Source organism: Aquarana catesbeiana, linkage group LG01 (genome assembly GCF_042186555.1).
Source record: "Aquarana catesbeiana isolate 2022-GZ linkage group LG01, ASM4218655v1, whole genome shotgun sequence".
Classification (NCBI taxonomy): Eukaryota; Metazoa; Chordata; class Amphibia; order Anura; family Ranidae; genus Aquarana; species Aquarana catesbeiana.
Genome location: NC_133324.1, coordinates 384301908 through 384324145, shown reverse-complemented (window position 1 = coordinate 384324145; position 22238 = coordinate 384301908). Strand labels below are relative to the sequence as shown.

Here is a 22238-nt window from a genome sequence, read left to right as displayed (position 1 = left end):
GTGTCATAAAGATTTCATTCCTCACCCCCCATGTTCTATCTGTTATTTAAATATCACTATTGGGTTGATTGTCCCTTTCATTAAGTTGCCTAAATTCTTTATACTTCTCATACTGTTTATTTGAAAACCTTTTAATTAATACTATACTTCTTAAAACTGTACATCTTGTTTTTTTTTTTTTTTGAGATGACCAGCAAAAGTCGTTCAAACCTCCCCCAACTGAAAGCAGGTCAGAACAGCATTGAAGATATTATGTCCCGGGCCTATGAGAGTTTTGATGTGCAGCTAAGCAGTATGCAGTTGCTCTACAGCAAGCATAGTGAGTAATATGTCAGAGTGATATTGGCTTGAGGTGACTTTGCTTATGTACTTGGCTCTCATGTTTACCAAACATTGTTTTCTTTGTAGATGAAAATTGGAAGGAGGCTCGCAAACAGAAACATTCTTGTCAACATATTTTGGAGCCAATGGATCTCAGAGTTGATTTTAGCCGGGCCATGGTAGTGACGGATTCAAGGATGCCCAAGTAAGCTGGTCTACATCTGTAAAGTAATACTCCTTAAAGTGTAAGTCAGTTTTTCAGGTGGATCTGATCTGACCTTTCAGTCTCCTCTATGGAGTGGCGGGTGTAAACGGACATGTGTCCATTTACACTCGCCGACATCCCATCCAATCCTTTTCTGCTAAAAAACAGAAAAATTAGGATCTCTTCCCCGTCTACTAGCGGATCGGATGGTAGTCGGGTGTAAATGGACAAGGCGGTCTGTTTACATCCGACTGCCAAGAGAGGAGAGCGGGCTGTGTCTGCTCTGCTTAACCAGATTGGACACAGAACAGTCATCCGCCTGCTCAGCAGGAGGCAAGCAGACTACAACGGGGTTATCCCCATGTGGAAGGGGCACTAGTCCAGCCAGTACTCATTTTTTGGGAAAAAGTGAGGGAAGAGTTAGAATCCCTGTCAAGTTTTTACTGTCCTTAAGGATGCTATTTGAAACATTATCCTTCATTAGGCCCTGGTTCACACCTGGGCTATTTGAAGCACTTTTTTGAAGCACTTTAACGCTCTACATGAGGATTCCCAATGTATTATATGGTGCCTGTTCACACCTGAGCATTGAGCTGTTTTAAGCTTGTCGCTCAAAGCTCCAAAAAAGCACATGAGCTTCTTTAAGATAGAATAGCACATTTTCTTTCTCGAACATCACGGGACACAGAGCCACAGTAATTACTGATGGTTTATATAGGTATCACTGGTGATTGGACACTGGCACACCCTATCAGGAAGTTCAACCCCCTATATAATCCCTCCCCCTTGCAGGGATACCTCAGTTTTTACGCCAGTGTCTTAGGTGATGGACGTTTAAAGATGTCCTGTGCTGAGCTCCAAAGGGAATATCCTAAGATCCTATACTGGGGCAAGCCAGGCGAACCGGATCCATTCAAAGTGTCTTTTCATGGCCGAATTGAATGGTACCCGGGCCTCGTGTCCGAAGAAACGAGGTTTTACCTGTAATGAATTTCTTTTTAGAGAGCTGGACCCCGCAGATCAGAAAATGGCTTTAAACTTCCTAATTTCTGGCGAGGTGCTTTACGGTCCCAGAACTGTTGGATCCCCCTATTCGTAGGGGGCCCCAGTCTCTGACGGTTTTTTCAAACGGAGCCCACCGTGAGAGGTGAAGATTGGGTCTGTGTAAACAGCACCCTGCGGCTGGATAAGGTAAGAGGAGATTCCACAGAATTTTTGAGTTCTAGTGGCTTTTCTCCTTTAAGGTAAATGCATGCTATGCCTATTGTGACCACCGGGGGCTGCCAAGAGCACAAACCTGCACATGCTGACTGTCTGTCTCAGGTGTTTTCATCGCTGATTATGTCCCAGCGTCTCAAGCAGGCTGCAAACAGGTAAGATGGAAAGGGGGATTTCTCATGTTTGAATGTTCCCCCCCAGGCTAGAGAGGGGCCACAGGGGTCTAGAAAGTGGTTATACCACCCGGGCTCTGCGGCCTAATGGCCACCATCTCTGAAGATAGCCGTTCAGGCAGATCTTGTTACTAGCCTCCCTCCCCCCCCCCATCCCCAGCCTTTCTCCAGAAGCATGACAGGAGAGTCGGCCAGCGCGGGAAGCACTCGTTTTTTTCAAAACTCGAGGGGGGGGGGCGGTAGAGGAGGGGGCGGGACGTCAGCACAGGTGCTTAGACTCCCACTCAGGCCAGCTGCAGGCTATTAAAGGCACTCTGTACAGGTGCACACAGCCTTCTGAGAGACACAGAGCTGACGGTCGCATGTAAGGTGGGACACAGGCATTCTCCTAGGCAACATTTACTGAAATAACACCAGACTGAGCATTGGGTAGCAAGGCTTTTAGCCAGACTACATCGCTCAGCGGGCAGTGTTCATTTGTATACCTCACACCTTGTTGCTTTGCACTATGGGTAGAAGAGGTTCAAGCACCCCAGGAACCAGAGACACTAGGGGATCTCGTTCAGGTTCTGAGGGCCCCCTGTTGGCAGCATCCTCCCCCCCTAAAGATGGGCCAGGGACGGCTAGCCAGGGAGAGCCATCGGGGTCAGGGGCTACACCTGCTTCTGGCACTTCAGCCCCTGTATATATTACACAAGAGGTTTTTTCCTCAACCATTAATGGTCTAGAGGAAAGATTAATGGCCGTGATTACGTCTTCACTCAGTGGAAGAAAACGCACTAGGCTTTCCTCTGTTCCCCAAGACCCTCAGACAGAGGAGCTCTGGGATAAAGGAGATGAATCCCTTTCAGAGGTTCAGGATGGGACGGGTGATTCCTCTTCAGAGGAATCAGGTGGAGAGGGACCCTCTGCGACTTCCCAAGAGGAGAAAGTCTTAGTGCAGATCCTCACTGGATTGGTCCGCTCCACATTTAAGTTGCCCATACCTGAAACTGCTAAAGAATTCTCTTCTGCTTTGGGGTCACTGAAACCTTTCCAAGCAGCACATGCTTTTCCTGTTCATACTTTACTTGAAAAGCTCGTTTATTCTGAGTGGGATCACCCAGACAAACGTTTTTTTCCGCCGAGAAAGTTTTCAACACTTTATCAGATGGAAGAAAAGTTTATTAAAATGTGGGGAATACCGGCTATTGATGCCGCCATTTCCTCCGTAAATAATAGCCTGACTTGTCCTGTAGACAATGCTCAGATGCTCAGGGATCCTGTAGATAAAAGGATGGAATCCCTATTGAAGGATGTTTTCTCCTTAGCAGGATCAGTGGCCCAACCTGCAGTAGCAGCGATTGGAGTCTGTCAATACTTAAGAGACCATGTTAAGCAGGTCATCAAAGTATTACCTGAACAGCAGGCCCAGGGGTTTGCTAACCTTCCAGCGGCCTTATGCTTTGTGGTTGACGCCATTAGAGATTCTTTTCAATCTTAGTTTATTTTCAAAAGTAAGAACACAAAGAATATAACAGAAAAATACCATTCTTTACAGTTTGGCATCACATATAGTATACATAGAATAGTGAGGTGTACTTTACCCATGTATAAACAGGAGTGATCATTTTAACATACAGCTTTCGGTGAACTACTGGTATATCATATTGTATATTGAAATCTTTATTCTAAGAGAGGAATAATATGCGGGTGGGGGCTAACATATAATGAACCTTGTAGTTTCGCGGGTTGGTGTTATCTGAGGGTTCCCTCTCAACGAATTAGACTGCTGTAGAAGTCTTTTATTCACCTATTATAGATAATCAAGTCATTTAGCTAGTCCAAAGATATGATCTTTAACTATATATGTGAGTGGTCGGTTCAGTACTTAACAAAGAGGAGACAGAAAAAGTCAGAAATAAGAACGTGAGTAGAAGTGTGGGATGGTACCTGAGGCACCAGGCACTCCAGCATGGCTAATCGGCGGGTAAGGGTGGGGTATCTCTGACCCAAAGGGAAAACTCATCAGAATAGCGAAACATGGACCATGAGGTCCAGGTGGCGGTAAACTGCTCCTCCTTTCCCACTTCCTCCGCCAACAGGCGCTCCAGATCTCTTATCTGGTCCACTTCAACCACCCATTCTCCCAAGGAAGGCACATCTGTCGTTTTCCAATGTCGGGGGATCACTGTCCTAACTGCTGCCAGAAAGTGGCGCAGTACATCTTTTTTAATCGACTTGAGGGGGCCTGGGAGTATAGATAATAGGGCTATCTCTGGTGTGGGTTTGATTGATGTCGCCATCAGCCTGCTGTAAAGATCAAAGACCTTTTGCCATAGTTTCCAGATTGGAGGGCAAGCCCACCAGATGTGAAGCATTGTCCCGCTAGAGGACAGGCATCTCCAACACATGTCTGTCAAAGAGGGGTTAAACTTTTTAATATCTACTGGGCATCTGTACCACCTTGTTAATAGTTTAAACCCTTTTTCTTGGTTCTTGGTTGCCAGGGAAATCCTATGCGTTAGGATAAAGCTTTTTTGCCAATCAGTGGGGGAGATGGAGTGTTGCAGCTCCGCTTCCCATTTCTGTGTATATGTTGGAAGGTCAGGGGCGTATTAGTTCAGTAGTAGGGAATATAACAGTGATACTACATGTATTGGTGGGTCTGGTTGTAAAAGCAGTTCGTCAAAGTCTGATGGGTCGGCCAGTATCTCTGAGATGGATGAGAAAGTGCGTATGTATGACGTTATTTGACCCCTTTGTAACCACATTGTTGAGGTCCCTAATTCCGTCCGAGAGGGTATGTCCGTTCTCAAGGATGGGTCAGCGCGTAAGACCTGTGCTAAACGTCTATGGCTATCCCTACTCCAGGGTCCAAATCTTAACTTGTTCGCTGCTGGGGGGAAAGCCGGAGTCCCGAAGAGAGGGGTCATTGGGCCCTGGATTTTAGACAATTTACTCGCTGAGATCATGCGGTCCCAAATCTGGAGAGTTTGGCGAGTAAGAGCAGTGGAGAATAAGCCGTCCCCACGCCCAGCCATAGGGGTCCACGGCAGGGCGCAAAGATCAGCCTCATTAAGATATTTCTCTAGTTGAACCCAAAGTTTGGAGGAAGAGTGGTGGAACCAATCCACTATACGCACGAGTACCGCTGCCTTATGGTATATAGAGGCATCTGGGACCCCCGCACCCCCCCTGACTTTCGGGAGAATCATTGTGTCATGTTTTATCCTGGGGCGACGTCCCTGCCATATAAATTTAGAGAAGATCTGACGGAGCCTTTTGAAGAACGAGGTGGGGATATAGATAGGAATGGTCTGGAAAAGGTATAAGAATCGAGGGAGAACATCCATCTTCAAGACATTCACCCTACCCAGCCAGGAGAGCTGTTTAGAGGCATATGTGGTCAGATCCGCTTGAGTTCTGGTAAGTAAAGGGGTGAAGTTGCTGGAGAATAGTTGGGATGAGACTGTTGGAATATGGGTTCCTAGATAGCGGATAGACGTGGAGCTTGTCTTAAAAGGGAAGGAAGTCGTGAGCTGTTGTAGAGCCGCTGTTGGGAGTGAAATGTTGAGGATTTCTGACTTATTTAGATTAACTTTAAAATTACTAACCTCTCCATACCTCTGAAACTCCTGCATAATGGAGGGTAGAGAAATTTGTGGTTGGGTTACAAATATGAGTAGATCATCAGCAAATAGGGCAATTTTAGTGTGTAGTGGGCCTACTCTAACGCCATGTATGGCCGGATTGTTTCTAAGGGCAATGGCTAGGTGTTCCATGACAATTACATAAAGAATGGGGGACAAGGGGCACCCCTGCCGCGTTCCGTTGTGTATAGTAAACTTAGGGGATAGGGAGCCGTTTAGTCTAATCCTAGCGGAAGGAGATGTGTAGAGGGACATTATTCTGGAGATCATGTTTTGGCCTAGACCTAGTTGTTGTAATGATAAGCGGAGAAATTGCCAGTCGACACGGTCGAAGGCTTTTTCCGCATCGACTGTGAGAAGGCACAATGGGATATTGTGGGCCCGAGCATAATCCGCAATGAGGAGTGTTTTTAGGGTGTTGTCACGCGCCTCCCTTCCACTCACAAAGCCAACCTGATCTAGGTGTATTAAACGGGGTAACAATGGTTGCAACCTATTAGCTAAAATTTTTGCGTACACCTTTAGATCTACTCCTATTAGCGAAATAGGTCGGTAATTAGCGCAAACATTCAGGTCTTTGTCTGGTTTGGGGATGAGGGTAATATGTGCCTCTAAGGTTTGTGGTGGGAACACTGATCGTTCAGAGATGGAGTTAAATACTTTTGTCAAGAAGGGAGTAAGAAGGGTAGCAAATTGTTTATAGAATTTCGGAGTAAAGCCATCAGGACCCGGGCTTTTACCAGATGGGGTAGAAGTAATGGCGCGGGCAACCTCGTCTTCCGAAATCGGGGCCTCAAGGTCCTCTATCGTCTCGCCATCTAGAGTGGGTAATGCAGTTTGCTCGATGTATAAGGCTTGTGTTTCCGCTGTAGGGAGGGGAGGATCAGTGGAGCTCGCTGCAGGTATATTATATAGGGATTGATAAAAGTCCCGGAACACCTGTCCCATCTCGGAAGGTGATGAGACAGTTTTCCCAGAGCTGTCCCGTATATGAGGTATAAAGGAGTTAGGTTGTTTGGTGTGGAGGGTGCGAGCCAGGGATCTACCACATTTATCTCTAAATTTATATTGATGAAAAGCTAGTTTGTTCGCAAACGTGCGGGCTGATGCCTCATATAACTCTCTAAGCTGGGTGCGAGCAGAAGAAACCTCCGTAAGCAGTTCAACCGTCGGGGAGCGTTTATGAGTAGTTTCTAGTGTCCTTAGCTTATGTACTGCCGTAACTATCGCAGTTGAACGTTCTTTTTTCATGCGAGCACCCATCTGAATAAACCTACCCCGTAATACCGCCTTCAATGCTTCCCATTTCATGGGTGGTGAGGTGTCATCAGATGTGTGGTCTGTGAAAAAGTTTGATATCGTCTCTGCTATCTGTGTTTCAAACCCTGGTTCAGTCAAGAGAGAGTCATTTAACCTCCATGTCCATTCTTTTATTGGAGTAGAGAGGATTGTAAGCGTCAGGAATATGGGTGAGTGGTCAGACCAAACCATAGGGTCTATTTCACAATTGGGGGACCAATCTAAGCAGCCGTGCTCGACTAAAAAATAATCTATACGACTGTATGATTGGTGGATGTTGGAGAAGTGTGTGTAGTTTCGTGAGTCCGGGTACAGTATTCGCCATACGTCTATGAGATGCATATTGTAGATGGTACGTTTTAGGGCCCGTATTTTTGGAAAGGATATAGACGAACGGGATGTCGATGAATCCAAAAGTGGATCCAGGGGAGTATTGAAGTCCCCTCCGAGTATGAGCTTGCCCTCCGTGAAACCCGCCAAGATCTTTAGGTATTGCAAGGCTGATGGGACTTGGTGTGTGTTAGGCAAGTATACGTTGGCTATTGTAAATTTAGTCCCCCATAATAAAATTTTTACAAAGACATACCTGCCTTGGGGGTCCGTCACCTGATCAAGCAGCTCAATAGGGAGTGTTTTATGAAACGCAATAGATACTCCTTTAGATTTTTGTGTCGGGTTGGTACTGTGTATCCATCTATTGAAATATCTATTGGAGCAGGAAGGAGTGGAGTCAGAATGGAAGTGGGTCTCCTGCAGCAAGAGTATGCTGACCTGTCTTTTGTGCATCTGATATAGAATTTGCCCACGTTTCGACGCTATGTTAAGTCCGTTTACATTATACGAACAAAGTTTCAGGTGTGGGCGCAAAGTCACCGTGTGAGCCATGCTGGAGTGCCAAAAGCTGTAAAAGGGAGAAAGTATTAAGATATGGAGGAAAGGTATAGGGAGCAGGAAAGAAAAAGAAAGAAGAGATGAAGAAAAAGATAAACAGACAAAGGGGGGGAAGAGAGGGAGGGGAGGAAGAAAAATGAAAGGAGCGTGAGGATAATGGAAGAAATACGATATAAATGAAAAGACACCTAAAAAGATGTGTCTGGAAAACTAATGTGTCCGCGAACGCAGAACACTGCGTGAAAATTCACGTTTTAGGCACAAACCGTGCCTGTCCTATTGTGGGGGAAAAGTCGAGATGAATGGGTCTGAGCCGTGTTCTCGACAGCATATCAGGCATGCAAGTAGTATGTGTGGCACACTTGATATTTAAAACGAGTGTGGGGCATAAGGCAGCTTAACCACAACAAATGATAACAATCAACCAAGTGTGTGCATTGGATTTAAATAAGTAACCCTGAGGTATATATAAAACTATTGCATTGTCTCATGTATATAAAGAAAGTTATTGCGCCAAGACAATTGGGTGGGTATATGGAGGGCAGGGAGAGCGGGGGATCCCCCCACGGGGGCAATCCTCTGCTCCATGTGTAACGTCCTTTAAACCCTATATTCTCTGTAGCAGAGACCGAGTAAAACCGGGTACCAAACCCCCCTCCGAGGAAGGTATCCCCCCACTCCCGCTACACCTCCCCCACTGCATATATCATCATGGGAAGGTGAGAGGAATCAATCTGAGACAATGCAAAACATCTTTAGAAAAACGTCAGATAAAAAGGAAAAAAGAAAAACACAAAAACATAGCATTGGTAGACATTCACATTACCTGACGCTCTTCATAATGAGAGGCATAAGATTGACTCCAATCTATGTTCTCACCCGAACCCCAGCCAAATTGTAAATTGGCAAAGAGCAGGGAAAGAACCAGTGGAGACAAAACAAGCCATCAGTCTCTAATTAACTGTTGAGTTAATCTTCTGGGGAAGTAGGTCTTCTTATCCCTGGGCCAGAGGAAACTGATCTGGACCTAGGACGTCTGCGGCGCTGTGGCAGTGGACCAAGTCCCACCAGGCCTGATCTATCCTCTGGAGGGTCTAACCAGTTCAAAACTTCCACTGGATCTTGTTCGATAAAGAGGAAAAAGTCGGGCAGTTGGTCTGGATCAGAGAGCGTAAACCTGTTGCCGCCCCGTGTCACCTTGATGCTGAAGGGGTGACCCCATGTATAGGTAGCTCCAGCTTGCCGTATAAGGTCAAGTAGAGGGCGCACCACTCTAAGCATATACAGCGTATTGCGAGATAAGTCAGGGTATAGGTGAATAGGGGCACCAAAGAAGTCAACAGGACCCAAGTTCCATGCCTTTCGCATGATCTCTTCTTTTAAAGTGTAATAGTGGACCCGACATAGAACATCGCGGGGGCGACCATCTCGGGCCCCCCCTGGTCCTCCTACTCTGTGAACACGATCCAGTTCAATTAGTGATGTTGCCTCTCTTCCCAGTGCTTTATTGAGGATAGTTATGACAGTGGGTTTCAATTCTGCTCCAGATGTTGCCTCCGGTATGCCTTGCAGTCTAATGTTATTTCTGCGACTGCGATTTTCGCTGTCTTCTATGCGGAGTTGCTGGTGACGTATGCGCCTAAGATGTGTCGCGGATGAGGATTCAAGGGCTGTTATACGTGCCTCGTGGTCATCCTGAGCCGTGGTTAAGACCGATACTGCTTCCTCGTTAGCTGTGACTTGTTGCCTCAGGGCGTTCAGCTCCACGTGGAGGGAATCTTCCATTTTGCTTGCCCAGGATTCGAAATCCATTCTGAAGGCAGAGAGGAGGGCAGCAGCTTCCGATCTAATGGGTTCTCCTGATAGGGGATGCGTAGCAGACTGGGATTCCCCGGTGCCTGTGTCGGGCGATGAGACTGACCTTGTGGAGGAGGCTGAGGGCTCTCCCGTAGAATTCTGAAGTCTCTCATTATTGTCCTCTGCCGTGTGAGCTGCTGCTGAGGCGGGAGGCTTGGTCTTCCCCGGGTTGCGGCCGGGTGCCATCTTGTCTTTGGGAGTTCGGGGATCAATCGGCGTCGTTCTAAGTAGATACCTCTGTATGGTGCCTTGTTGGGGGTCGGTAAGCTCCGTGGAGTGTGAGCTAGCTGCCGCCATGTATTATGTGGGTGTGCTATGCTATGTAAATAGCCTGTAGCTGTCGGGATAGCACGGGACTCAGGGGTACGGGTCTTCAGCCATCCATAGTTAGTCTCTCTCCATCAAAACCTATCTTCCACGGAGATGAGGGGGACTGGGGAGGGTGACCAGGCCTGCGGGAGCAGCGGTGTCACCCTATTAACATGGGCGCAAGGCTGGGACACCGTATGGGTTCAAGGGGGAGAGCACCGTCCAGCCAGGGCACAGTTTCTGATAGTGCGGGCCCGTCTTGTAAGCTAGGCCGCAAGATGGTAAGATGGCGGCCGTCACTGGAAGTCTCTAGTGTTACCGGGGTCAGCGACGGGTCTGAGCTGGCTATAAACTTGTCAGATATGCCCAGGGGGGGGCCACTTTAAGTGAGGGTGAATTATATGACCCCCTTACCTCCGGTCGTGGCGCCAAGATGCGGTGATGCTGGGGGTCTCACAGGCCTCGGGCCTGCCGCAAGCATCCAGGGCCTGCTTTCTCTGCCTTGTCTGGTGTCCCCTCCGCTCCGGATACAGCCCTCCCGGCCCCAGGGCCCCCGACCGCCCTCTGCGGCACCCGAGACCGGGGACTCTGTGTGCCTCGTAGGCCGCAAGACGGCGACCGGCGCCCGTGGAGCGAGGCTGGCCGCGGCCCGAAAACAAGGCAATCCGTCAGCCAATCTACTTAAATATTCTCAGGGAAGGACTCCTCCAGTGCCCAGTGGCCACCAGGTAGGCTTTGGGGCAGCTTTTGAGGTCTGTGGAGGCCGGATGGCTGTAGATTGTATAGGGCCAAGCGGAGCTCCCCTGCAGTGCATCCAGGGCCTGTTTGCTCTGCCCTGTCTGGTGTCCCCCTCACAGTCCGGTCCGCTCTGGATACAGCACTCCCGGCCCCAGGGCCGCCGATCGCCCTCCGCGCCGCCGATCGCGGCACTCGAGACCGGGGATTCTGTGTGTCTCGTAGGCCGCAAGATGGCGGCCGGCGTCTGTGGACTGAGGCCTACCGCGGCCCGAAAACAAGCAATCCGTCAGCCAATCTACTTAAATATTCGCAGGGAAGGACTCCTTCAGTGCCCAGTGGCTACCAGGTAGGCTTTGGGGCAGCTTTTGATGTCTGTGGAGGCCGGATGGCTGTAGATTGTAGAAGGCCGGCCGCGGCCTGAAAACAAAGTAGTCCGCCGGCTAATCTGCTCCAATGTCCTCAGTAAAAGGCCATTAGAGATTCTATCGTGCAAACCTCCCGTCTTTCACTGGGGTTGGTGCATATACGTAGAATCCTATGGTTGAAAAATTGGTCAGCCGAAGCACCATGTAAGAAGCTACTGGCTGGGTTTCCATTTCGTGGTGCAAGGTTGTTTGGAGAGGACTTGGATAACTATATCAAGAGAATCTCTTGTGGGAAAAGCACTCTCTTACCTGTCAAGAAGAAGATTAAGCATCCCTCTTTCAAACGGACTCTTTCCCCAGCGCCGGGGGCTTCAGCCTCTAGGCAGTCTCGACGGCCGCCTCCATCGGGGTCCAGAGACAAGAGTCAGCCCCAGGGACAAAAGAAGTCCTGGGGAAAGAAGCCTACTAAACACTAAGACCTCTGCATGAGGGGGCGCCCCCGCTCACTCGAGTGGGGGGAAGACTGCGACAGTTCTCAGAGCTCTGGCAGGAGGACTTCCAGGACAGATGGGTAATCTCCACGGTAACCTTAGGGTACAAGCTGGAGTTTCAGGAATTCCCCTCTCCTCGGTTCCTCAGATCAAATGTTCCCAGAGACCCAGAGAAGAAGCAGTCGCTCCTTCTAGCGTTAGAGCGACTTTTGTCGCAGGAGGTCATTATGATAGTTCCCGCAAAGGACCAGGGATTGGGCTTCTATTCCAACCTTTTTACGGTCCAAAAGCCAAATGGGGATGTCAGGCCCATTCTGGACTTAAGGGATCTGAACCGATTCCTAAGGATTCAATCCTTCCGCATGGAATCAATTCGAACAGTAGTTCCCACCCTGCAGGGAGGAGAATTTCTGGCATCAATAGACATCAGAGATGCATATCTGCATGTGCCCATTTTTCCTGCTCATCAGAAGTTTCTGCGCTTCGAGGTAGGAGGGCGCCATTTCCAGTTTGTGGCTCTGCCTTTCGGGATAGCCACTGCACCTCGAGTGTTCACAAAGATCTTGGCTCCTCCTCTGGCCAGATTAAGGGCTCAGGGTATAGCTGTCATAGCATACCTAGACGACCTGCTCTTGATAGACCGGTCGGTAGCCTCTTTGAATGGAAACTTGAGGACCACGGTCAGGTATCTAGAACACCTGGGTTGGATCCTCAACTTAGAAAAGTCTTTCCTAAAACCAGTAAGAAGACTGGAGTATTTAGGTCTGATTATAGATACAAGCCAGGAGAAAATATTTCTACCCCAGGCAAAGATCACTGCTTTGAGAGAGCTGATTCTGACAGTAAGGACCAAGAAGGGTCCCTCAGTCCGCCTTTGTATGAGGCTACTAGGGAAGATGGTGTCTTCATTCGAAGCAGTTCCCTATGCTCAGTTTCACTCAAGAATGCTGCAACACAGTATTCTGTCGACCTGGAACAAGAAGGTTCAGGCATTAGACTTTCCGAGAGCCTCAATTGGTGGCTCATACCCGAAAACCTGCAGAAGGGGAAATCCTTTCTACCGGTTACCTGGACGGTGGTAACAACAGATGCCAGTCTGTCAGGTTGGGGAGCAGTTCTGGAACAGGCTGCGGTCCAAGGGGTATGGTCCAAGACAGAGAGGACCTTACCCATCAACATTCTGGAGATCCGGGCGATACATCTAGCTCTAAAAGCCTGGACTATCAGGCTACAGGGTTGTCCGGTCAGGATCCAGTCCGACAATGCCACAGCAGTGGCTTATGTCAATCATCAGGGAGGCACCCGGAGCCCAGCTGCTCAAAAAGAGGTGAACCAGATCTTAGTCTGGGCAGAGATGCATGTGCCATGCATATCGGCAGTTTTCATCCCGGGAATAGAGAATTGGCAGGCGGACTATCTAAGTCGCCAGCAGTTACTTCCAGGGGAATGGTCTCTGCATCCCGACGTCTTTTGGGCCATATGCCAAAGATGGGGGGTTCCAGATGTAGATCTCTTTGCATCCCGATTCAACAAAAAGATAGACAGATTTGTGGCAAGGACAAAAGATCCTCTTGCATGCGGGACGGATGCGTTGGTGATTCCGTGGCATCGATTCTCACTGATTTACGCATTCCCGCCTATTCTGCTATTACCACGACTCCTTCGCAGGATCAGGCAGGAAAGGAAGTCGGTACTTCTGGTGGCCCCCGCTTGGCCCAGAAGGACTTGGTATGCAGAAATAGTAAGGATGACAGTAGGTTCCCCGTGGACCCTACCGGTACTCCCAGACCTGTTATCTCAAGGTCCAGTGTTCCATCCTGCCTTACAAATGCTAAATTTGACGGTTTGGCTATTGAGACCCACGTTCTGAAGAGTCGTGGGCTCTCAGGTCCTGTCATATCTACCTTGATTAATGCAAGGAAGCCAGCTTCCAGGATGATTTATAATAGAGTCTGGAAGGCTTATATAACCTGGTGTGAATCCAGAGGTTGGCATCCCAGGAAATATGTCATAGGTAGAATCCTTGATTTTCTACAGATGGGATTAGAGATGAAGCTGGCCTTGAGTACCATCAAGGGCCAGGTCTCTGCTTTATCAGTATTATTTCAGCGGCCACTTGCTTCGCATTCTTTGGTCCGAAACTTTATGCAGGGGGTGATGCGTCTTAATCCTCCGGTTAAAGCGCCCCTAAACCCCTGGGACTTGAACTTGGTCCTTGCTGTGTTACAGAAACAGCCTTTTGAACCAATAAGTCAGATTCCTTTGGTCTTGTTGACAAGGAAATTAATTTTTCTGGTGGCCATCTCTTCTGCTAGAAGAGTATCAGAATTAGCAGCTCTTTCCTGTAAGGAGCCTTATTTGATTATACACAAGGATAGAGTGGTACTACGCCCTCATCCTAGTTTTTTACCGAAGGTGGTTTCTGTTTTTCATTTAAACCAAGACATTGTTCTACCTTCCTTTTTTCCAGATCCCTGTTCTCCGGAAGAGAGATCTCTACATTCGGTGGATGTAGTAAGAGCAGTTAAGGCCTATCTAGGGGCAACTGCTCAGATCCGCAAGACGAATGTTTTGTTTGTGCTGCCAGAGGGTCCCAATAGAGGACAGGCAGCGTCAAAAGCTACCATTTCTAAATGGATTCGACAGTTGATCGTTCAAGCTTATGGTTTGAAACAGAAGATTCCTCCGTTTCAGATCAGGGCACATTCCACAAGGGCTATTGGTGCTTCTTGGGCAGTGCATCACCAGGCCTCTATGGCTCAAATCTGCAAGGCCGCAACCTGGTCTTCAGTTCATACATTCACCAGATTCTATCAGGTGGATGTGAGAAGGCATGAGGATATCGCCTTTGGGCGTAGTGTGCTGCAGGCAGCGGTACAGGGTCCTCAGGTCTGATTGCACCCTACTTGGTCATGGTTCCCCCCCCTCAGGTAGCATTGCTCTGGGACATTCCATCAGTAATTACTGTGGCTCTGTGTCCCATGATGTTCGAGAAAGAAAATAGGATTTTTTAAAACAGCTTACCTGTAAAATCCTTTTCTTTCGAAGGACATCACGGGACACAAAGGTCCCGCCCCTCTTCTAATACACTATATTGCTTGGCTACAAAACTGAGGTATCCCTGCAAGGGGGAGGGATTATATAGGGGGTTGAACTTCCTGATAGGGTGTGCCAGTGTCCAATCACCAGTGATACCTATATAACCCATCAGTAATTACTGTGGCTCTGTGTCCCGTGATGTCCTTCGAAAGAAAAGGATTTTACAGGTAAGCTGTTTTAAAAAATCCTATTTTTGGTCCCTATAGACCAATGGGAGTGCCTGAAAAACCATATAACATGTTTTTTTGTGCAGTTTCTTGCTTTTCCTTCTGCTGTTAACTAGCCATCCTTTGGCAAAACAAAAATGCAATAGATCAGAAACGCGTGTACCAATGTGCTCATAAAGTTTCAGAGAAGCTAAAGCTAAAGGGGAGCCTAAACTTACTGTCCCAGTGACAATGATTCACCAGACAGGAAACCTCCAACAGCAACAGAAAGACTTATTTTATTTTTTGTATAGTGTGGGAAAGAATCCTGTTAGCATTTTTCTGCCATCTATGCTTCCAGTGCAGATTTTCCCTAACATCTTGTCTGGTGAAATCATAATCGCTGTGAGAAGAAATTAGGGAAAATGTCTCCAACTGAGATCCAGATAGCAGTAAAAGCTTAACAGGGATTCTAATATTTCCCCACTCTATCCAAAAAAAATTTAAAAAAATATTGGCTAAACATGCAAATTAAGTATGCTGTATCTAGAGCAGATTTCAGAAAATATGCAATAAGCTTCAAGACTTTCCAGATGCTGATTTACATACAGTATGTATATCAAAATATAGTCTGTCACAAATGCATGAAAACCAATAAAGAAAGCCAAGGGTTGTCATATATCATGCTGAATGCCCACAGCTTTTTAAAACTGAGGTGTTCCTTGTTGGCTACTCTGTGGGATTTCTTACAATGCACTGTACAGTTAGCTTAATTCTAGCCAAAATGTTCTCTATGCCCTAAGTGAAGTGATTTAAAGTGGTTGTAAAGCCTTAAGGTTTTTTACTTCAACGCATTCTATGCATTGAGGTATAAAAAAACTTCTGTGCCACCTTTGTACCCCCCCCCATACTTACCTAAGCCTGATTTCAATCCAGCGATGTGCACAAGAGCAGTGACTCCCTCCCGCTGCTATCAGTCACATGCTGTGATGGGGGAGCAGGGTCCAGCCGCACTGTCTGTGTCCATGGATGCAGATGAGGCGGCTCCGGAGCGAGCCCGCATGAGTGCCCCTATAGGAAGCTGCTTCCTATGGGGGCACTCGCAGAAAAGAAGGAGCCAGGAGCGCCGACAGGGGACCCCAGAAGAAGAGCAGGTAATGTCAGTTTAACTTCTGCCACAGATGACACCAGTAACTGGGACAAGAAGTGAGGAGAAATCTCCAAAGTATTTTGATTTCCTTCCATGTTTATTTCCCCATATTTCCTGTCCTAATTGTCACTTTTCACCAGAACAGTAAATGAGGTAAAATCTTTTGCTTTAGTACACAAACATCAATAGAAACAGAGGTTCTAACCATTTCCCATTCTGTGCAAAAAAACTTAGGCTATACTGTTGCTCCAAGTAGGGAATGCTGAATGTGATGCAGCATATAACCATAATCAAAATATCATACAGCAAGAAAATACAAATTTTAAAGTTATTCAAAAAATTTATTTTAGGGGAATGTCAGGGACAGTAACTCAAAGGAAACCCTGTCAGCAATTTTAAAGGTTTGAAAACAAATGTCCTGGCTAAGAATAGGCACATTAAGGCAGGTCGTTTAGCAGGACAAGCTTCTTCTGTGTGCCTTCCTGATCCTAGGTTCACTGTGTTACCAAAGGTCTCCACTTGCTTCAGTTTTGTGCTTGCCATGCTTACCCTCTGCTTTCCACCTAATGACAGTACCACAGTGGCAAATCGTGTTTTTGTTGGCAAAGGCAACAATTGGAGTACTTTGTAACAAAGTTTAACCAGGATAAAGGGGCACAACACAAGAGCTTTATCTGGCTAACAAAGGTAATGGTAAGCAGCTTGTAGTGCTGCTGTAGGCAGGTTGACATATTTTCACTAATGTTTAAATGATATCCAAGGTAAAGTGACAACAGGTCATGGGAAACACATGAAAAAGTAAAATACGTTTTTTGCTGGTATAAAATGATATATCTTTTAGTGCTAATTTTTTTTTTTCCATTTTATTTGCTTTTCAGATTTAAGTTGTTTGGAGAGTTGCCTGTGCTTTCTATACGTATTTCTGACCAAAAGCTCAGAGGTATCCTGGAATTGATTGACAGCATTCCAAAACCAGAAAGTCCTCCGGCAGCATCTGCCTCTCCTCAAAAACTTGCAGTTAGTGTCTATTGTATATGTTTGTATGTGTGTGTGTACAAGATTTGTACTTGTATTTATTTAATGAAGAAAAGGGATGAAAAGGGTTAGTACACCTTTACTAAGAAACTGCCTGTGCAGATAAGGGATGTCTGCAGATAAAAACAAGCTGTATAGCTTTGAACAAAATTGAATAATGCCCTTGCTGTAGGTGAAGACCATTTACTTACCTCATAAGGCCTGACTGCAAATCTTCCAGGACTTTTCTAAGGGAGGCCTAGTTGTTACTGTTTGCCTCCACCATCACAGAAGTGAGCTCTTTCTCTGATTCTAACTTCACATGTGCTTTTTCTCCCCTGATGCAGTAGCTCTAGGCTCAGCATTTGAGAACACACTTCTGTGATAGTGAAGTGAAAAGTAACAGCCGGACCCCTCTCAGCAACATCCTGGGAGTATTTCTGTCAGGCTTCCTGAGGTACGTAAATGGCCTACACCTATAGCAAGGGCATTATTCAATTTTGTTCAAAGCTGTACAAGGCATCTTTTTAGTCAAAGCTGAACAATTTGTTTAACTACAGATGCTCCTTATCTGCATAGGCAGCTTTTTGGCAAAGGTGAGCTAATCCTTTAGGCCGGGTTCACATATCTCTGGCTCCCAGCATGGGGTCCGGTGCGTGTCTGTACACTGGTTCAGGTGTTAATCAGGTCTGAATTTATGCTTGAATTCGCACCTGAACCGAACCCAAACTCGTACAGGACCCTTTTCCAATGTCCTCCGCGGCCGGGCCTGTGTGAACCGGCTTCATTGAGAGCTGGTCACACTCGCCTATCATGCGAAGAAAACCCGCATCCAATTGGCATATATGTGAACCCGTCCTTAAGCAGGGAGTGTGCTACATTTACACATTTGCCGAGTTTGAAAGAGGATTACAGCAGCTTCTGAATGTTCCTCTGTAGACAGTTTTTTTCTGTATGGTGTAAGCTTTTGTGGATGTTTGGGACATTTAGTTGAACTCTGCATTTAAATTTCCTTTGTTTTTTTTTAAATCCGTTATGTTTTCTAAGGGCTTCTTCACACTGCAATGTGTTCCATGAAAGATCTAATCTAAAATCATCTTTTTTGCTTTAAGTTATCATAATGCCTCCCTAAGCGAGTTTTTTTTAAATTTTTTTTTATTTTTTAAGCAATCTCCATTCAAGTTAAATTGCGATCAGAGCCATAAGAAACTATTCAATACTATAAAAAATTGGAAAAACTATGAAAATAGTACAAAATATAAAAATGGACCATCACCTTTCTCCCTTATCTATAACCAGGTTGTCATGTTTCCAATGTCCCCGTACACACCTTTCACACACCACTACACAAAAAAATTGGTTCAGCTCTGGCTCATGCAGTGTGCTCAAGTTGTCGCGCTACACGTGCATACAACTTAATGTCACTTGCGCAAACCAGAATCAAACCCTATTGTGTTTGTCCATTTGCTATGGTGGATATTGCAGCTTTGGAATGACATACTGTTTTACATTGCATTTCAGTGAGCCATAGTGTTTTAAAGCACAACCGCTGGACATTTTTTTTTTTTTTTGGACCCTGCAAGGTAATGTCATAATGTGCTAGTGTGCATCGCATACTAGCAAATTATGTTAAACTTACCTTAAAACAAAGCATTCCAGTGCTGAGATGTCAGAGCTGCAGGTGCTCCCATCTTACTTCCGGATTCGCGGACTCTGGCTCTGTGACTGGCCAGTGCCGCTATGGCGTCACTCCCACGCATGTGGGCGAGGGCCGCCATTTACAGGACAGGGCTCTGAAGGAACGGGACGGGTGGCTGTTCCTTCAGAGAGCATGTGCCAGTGATGTCACTGGCTGCATGTACAGTAAATATTACCTAAATGGTGCACGTTTAGGAGATATTTACACTACCTATGGCTAAGACTTAATATAGGCTTGCCTATAGGTAAAAACCAGAGATGGAAGTTTACTTCCACTTTAAATTACAGTACTTGGTGATGTGTACATCATTTATCCATCTGCAACATTTACACATATAGATACCAACATTGGAGTTTCTTATGATTATGATACAGCCCCAGCAGACCGCAACCCTGAGATCCATCTTTTTTTTTTTTTTTTTTTTAAATTCTTTTCTTGCTTGCTACAGTGGTTTTGATTCAAACACAGCATAGCCGTACAACAACACAATAGGGTTTGATTCTGGTTTTCTGAAGTGATATTAAGTTCTATGCACGTGTAATGTGACAACTTGAGCACATGGCTTGAGCCAGAGCTGAAAGGAGAAGTACAGCCAAAGCTCATTTGGTTGTACATCTGTGGATCACAGCAGTGCAGCTTGTTCTGCACTCCTGTGACCCATTTTCAGCAGACAGTGGGCTAAAGCCCGCTGTCGGCTGATGTCACAGAGCCGGTCAAGGCTCGGGCAAGATTGCGACAATGAAGTTGGGATCCCCCACATGCCTGGACCGGCACCCGGCTCTGCCTCTCAGCGAGCCACTGAGAGCCTATATCTGCTGCTTTCATCCCCTCCACAGCCCAGCACTCTGCTCAGGGAGCCCTGAGAACCGAGCGATTGGGGGTGTTTGATGCTGCATCTGTCCCAGCTGGGGACAGATGCAGCATCAGACCCATGCTGCATCCACCTAGGTAAGTATGATTCTGCAAAAAAACAAAAACCCATACTTCTCTTTGAACCAATTTTTAATCTGTGTATTGGCGGGTAAGAGGTTTGTATGGGGACATCTAAAATATGACAACATTGTCATAGATGTTTTAATTTACGGGGGGGGGGGGATGGAAGGTGATGGTCTATTTTTTGATTTTGCAATATTTTCAAAAGTGTTCACATTTTTTATATTCTTGAATAAAGTATTGAGTTAATTTAATTCAAAGCTCTGTGATCCTTTTTTGTGACTGTCTTTTTGTGATCTCTTCTGCAAGTGTTTAGCAGTATAATTGTCCACTCATAGGATCATTACAGATTGGGGAAAGAGCATCTATTAAGACGCCATATTTCTAATAATTTTTGCCATAAGAAACCATATATTGAATGTGTTGTCACTGAACGTAAATTTGTTGATTTAGCTATTTGAATAGATACACTGTACTTATAAATTCTAGTTTAGCAGGAGTGAGTCCAGAAAAATCCTGATAAATATGCTCTTAAATAGAAAAGCAGAACATGTGAATTTTGTTTTCCACATTTTTAAACTTTGATGCAGATCCAAAAATCTCCTCCTCTGAACACACCTCAGCTTGTAGCAAGACGTTCAGTTTTAATGGATCTCCAATCAATTATTGATTCTGGTAATACTGTTTATCTGTTCAATATATCAATGTGCTAATATGTTTAATCCATATTATGCTTTAAAGCAGAAGTTCATCTTTAAATAAAAAAAAATAAATGCATATATTTTTGCAGGAAAAATCAGCGCACTCATAGTCCATTGAGAACAACGACCTATCTGCCATGGTGGAATACGGGACTTGTAGTTTATTCTCTCATTGATTGCTGTGAATGAATGGTGCAGCTATGTGGGCTGAGCCCCGCACAGCAGCGCTAATTTCAAATGCGGCAGTGCCTGCGAATATGCTAATTAAAAAACAGTAATGCATATATAAATCCTTTACAAAGAAGTTGCTTTTACTGAATCAACAGTGCTCCTTCCAGGAAGTTGTATTACTGCAGTCAAATTAGAAAAGTATGACTTGCAGTTGAGTTGATGTAGGTTGCAGTACTTTGCACACAGCCATTGCAATAGTACTGCCCTATATTTCAGATCTGCTAGATTAATAGTGTGAAAAAACCTAGGTAAACAATGCAATGGCCTATTTAAATTAATATATAATGTAATATAATATTTAATGTATAGATTTATATTGTAATCTAGTACATTTCACTCTAACATGGGGAAAACAAATCCCTAAATGTACTAAGCAATTGAATGCTTTATTGAGTTTGTTGCAATGTTGACAATGAAGTAATTGTCTGTTTACTTAAAGCATTATTAAATTCAAAACCAAAAATGTAATATATTTTGCCGCTTATCAATCATCAGATGTGGTGGCTGCATTCGTGTTTTCCTTTTTTTTCCCTCTGTTTTCAGCTGGTGGTCCAGACAGTAACATAATTCCTGTATACCTACACTGTGGATGAAGGAGCAACAGAGACACATTGGGACAACACTATTGTCAGTCTAGGGGAAGTGTAATGTTAGAAGTATTAACAGATTTAGACAGGCTTTTTTTTTTCAGCCGGAAAATGGCTGAACAGTGTTGTGCCACCTCTGGCAGCCCTGTCCTCTTCAGACATACAAATACAGAAGCTGGTAGAGGAACTTTTCTATACTACTCACTTCCTCCACTGTCTTCTGAGCACCAGCCCCATATCTGTTGATGGGTGCTCTGGGTCCAGACGCCAAAACTATTGGCAACGCAGCATTTAATGGAGGGATTCCAGAGGCTTCTATCCCTGCCTGCTGCCTGTAAGACCTGTGTAGCACTGAGCTGAGTGAAGCGTTCTGAAACTTCTCCTCGGCTTTGTGTTACACAGATCTGACAAGCGAAGCTGCAGACATGAGAGTGCAGTAGAAAAAAGATGAAAAAAAAAAAGATGAAAAAGATGTGCTCAAATCCCAATAGCTTGTACATGTATTATTTTGAACTAATCAGGTGCTAAAGGGGTGTGACCACATATTGACACAATAAATTCTGCATAGACCCTCTGCACACTGCTATACACTCTTTCCAGCAAACTATGCAATGAAAAACAGGGATACTTGGTTCAGATATATTGCAATACATGTTTAAGCCAGCAAACTGCGTCAAAGTAATCCCTCTTCTGACCAGTCCTACACTGCCTTGCCACTGCAAATGCTACGGGGGACACCATTCCAACATGGAGCATAAAGAGCCAAGGTGGGGGAGAGCAACTAGGTTCAGCTCTGGTCACTAACCTGCGCTACAACAGAAAAAAGATGAAAGATAGTAGCAATATATGTGAACTAAATATCCCCGTTTTTCATTGCATAATTTGCTGGGAAGGGTGTAGAAGTGTGCAGAGGGTCCATCCAGAATTTGTAATGAGTGCAGTAGGCTGAAAAAAAAAAAAAAAAGCCTGCTCTACTTAGTAGGACAGAGCCGTCTGCGCTACTTTAATGCAACTGTGAAGAAGTTAGAGAGCAGTGTTGCCAACCTACCAGACTAAAATTCACTGACGCGAAAAATTTACTGGCACAGTAAAAGTTACAAAATCACGGTTTTCAGTGCAAATTTCAGTACTTAAGCTACAAACAAGTACAATATGCAGTTAGCAATGTGGTTTAAGATA

The 22238-nt window shown here is 45.6% G+C and overlaps 1 protein-coding gene across 2 annotated transcripts in view; it reads left to right on the top strand.

Moving 5' to 3' along the window:
• VPS13A (vacuolar protein sorting 13 homolog A) overlaps positions 1–22238 on the top strand; it is a 370607-nt gene that overhangs the window by 147434 nt on the left and 200935 nt on the right. For both annotated transcript variants that reach the window (XM_073633920.1, XM_073633912.1), the window contains exons 21-24: positions 187–319; positions 409–526; positions 16773–16911; positions 20131–20215. In XM_073633920.1, the coding sequence (XP_073490021.1) occupies positions 187–319; positions 409–526; positions 16773–16911; positions 20131–20215 (475 nt within the window). The remainder of the gene's footprint in view (positions 1–186; positions 320–408; positions 527–16772; positions 16912–20130; positions 20216–22238) is intronic.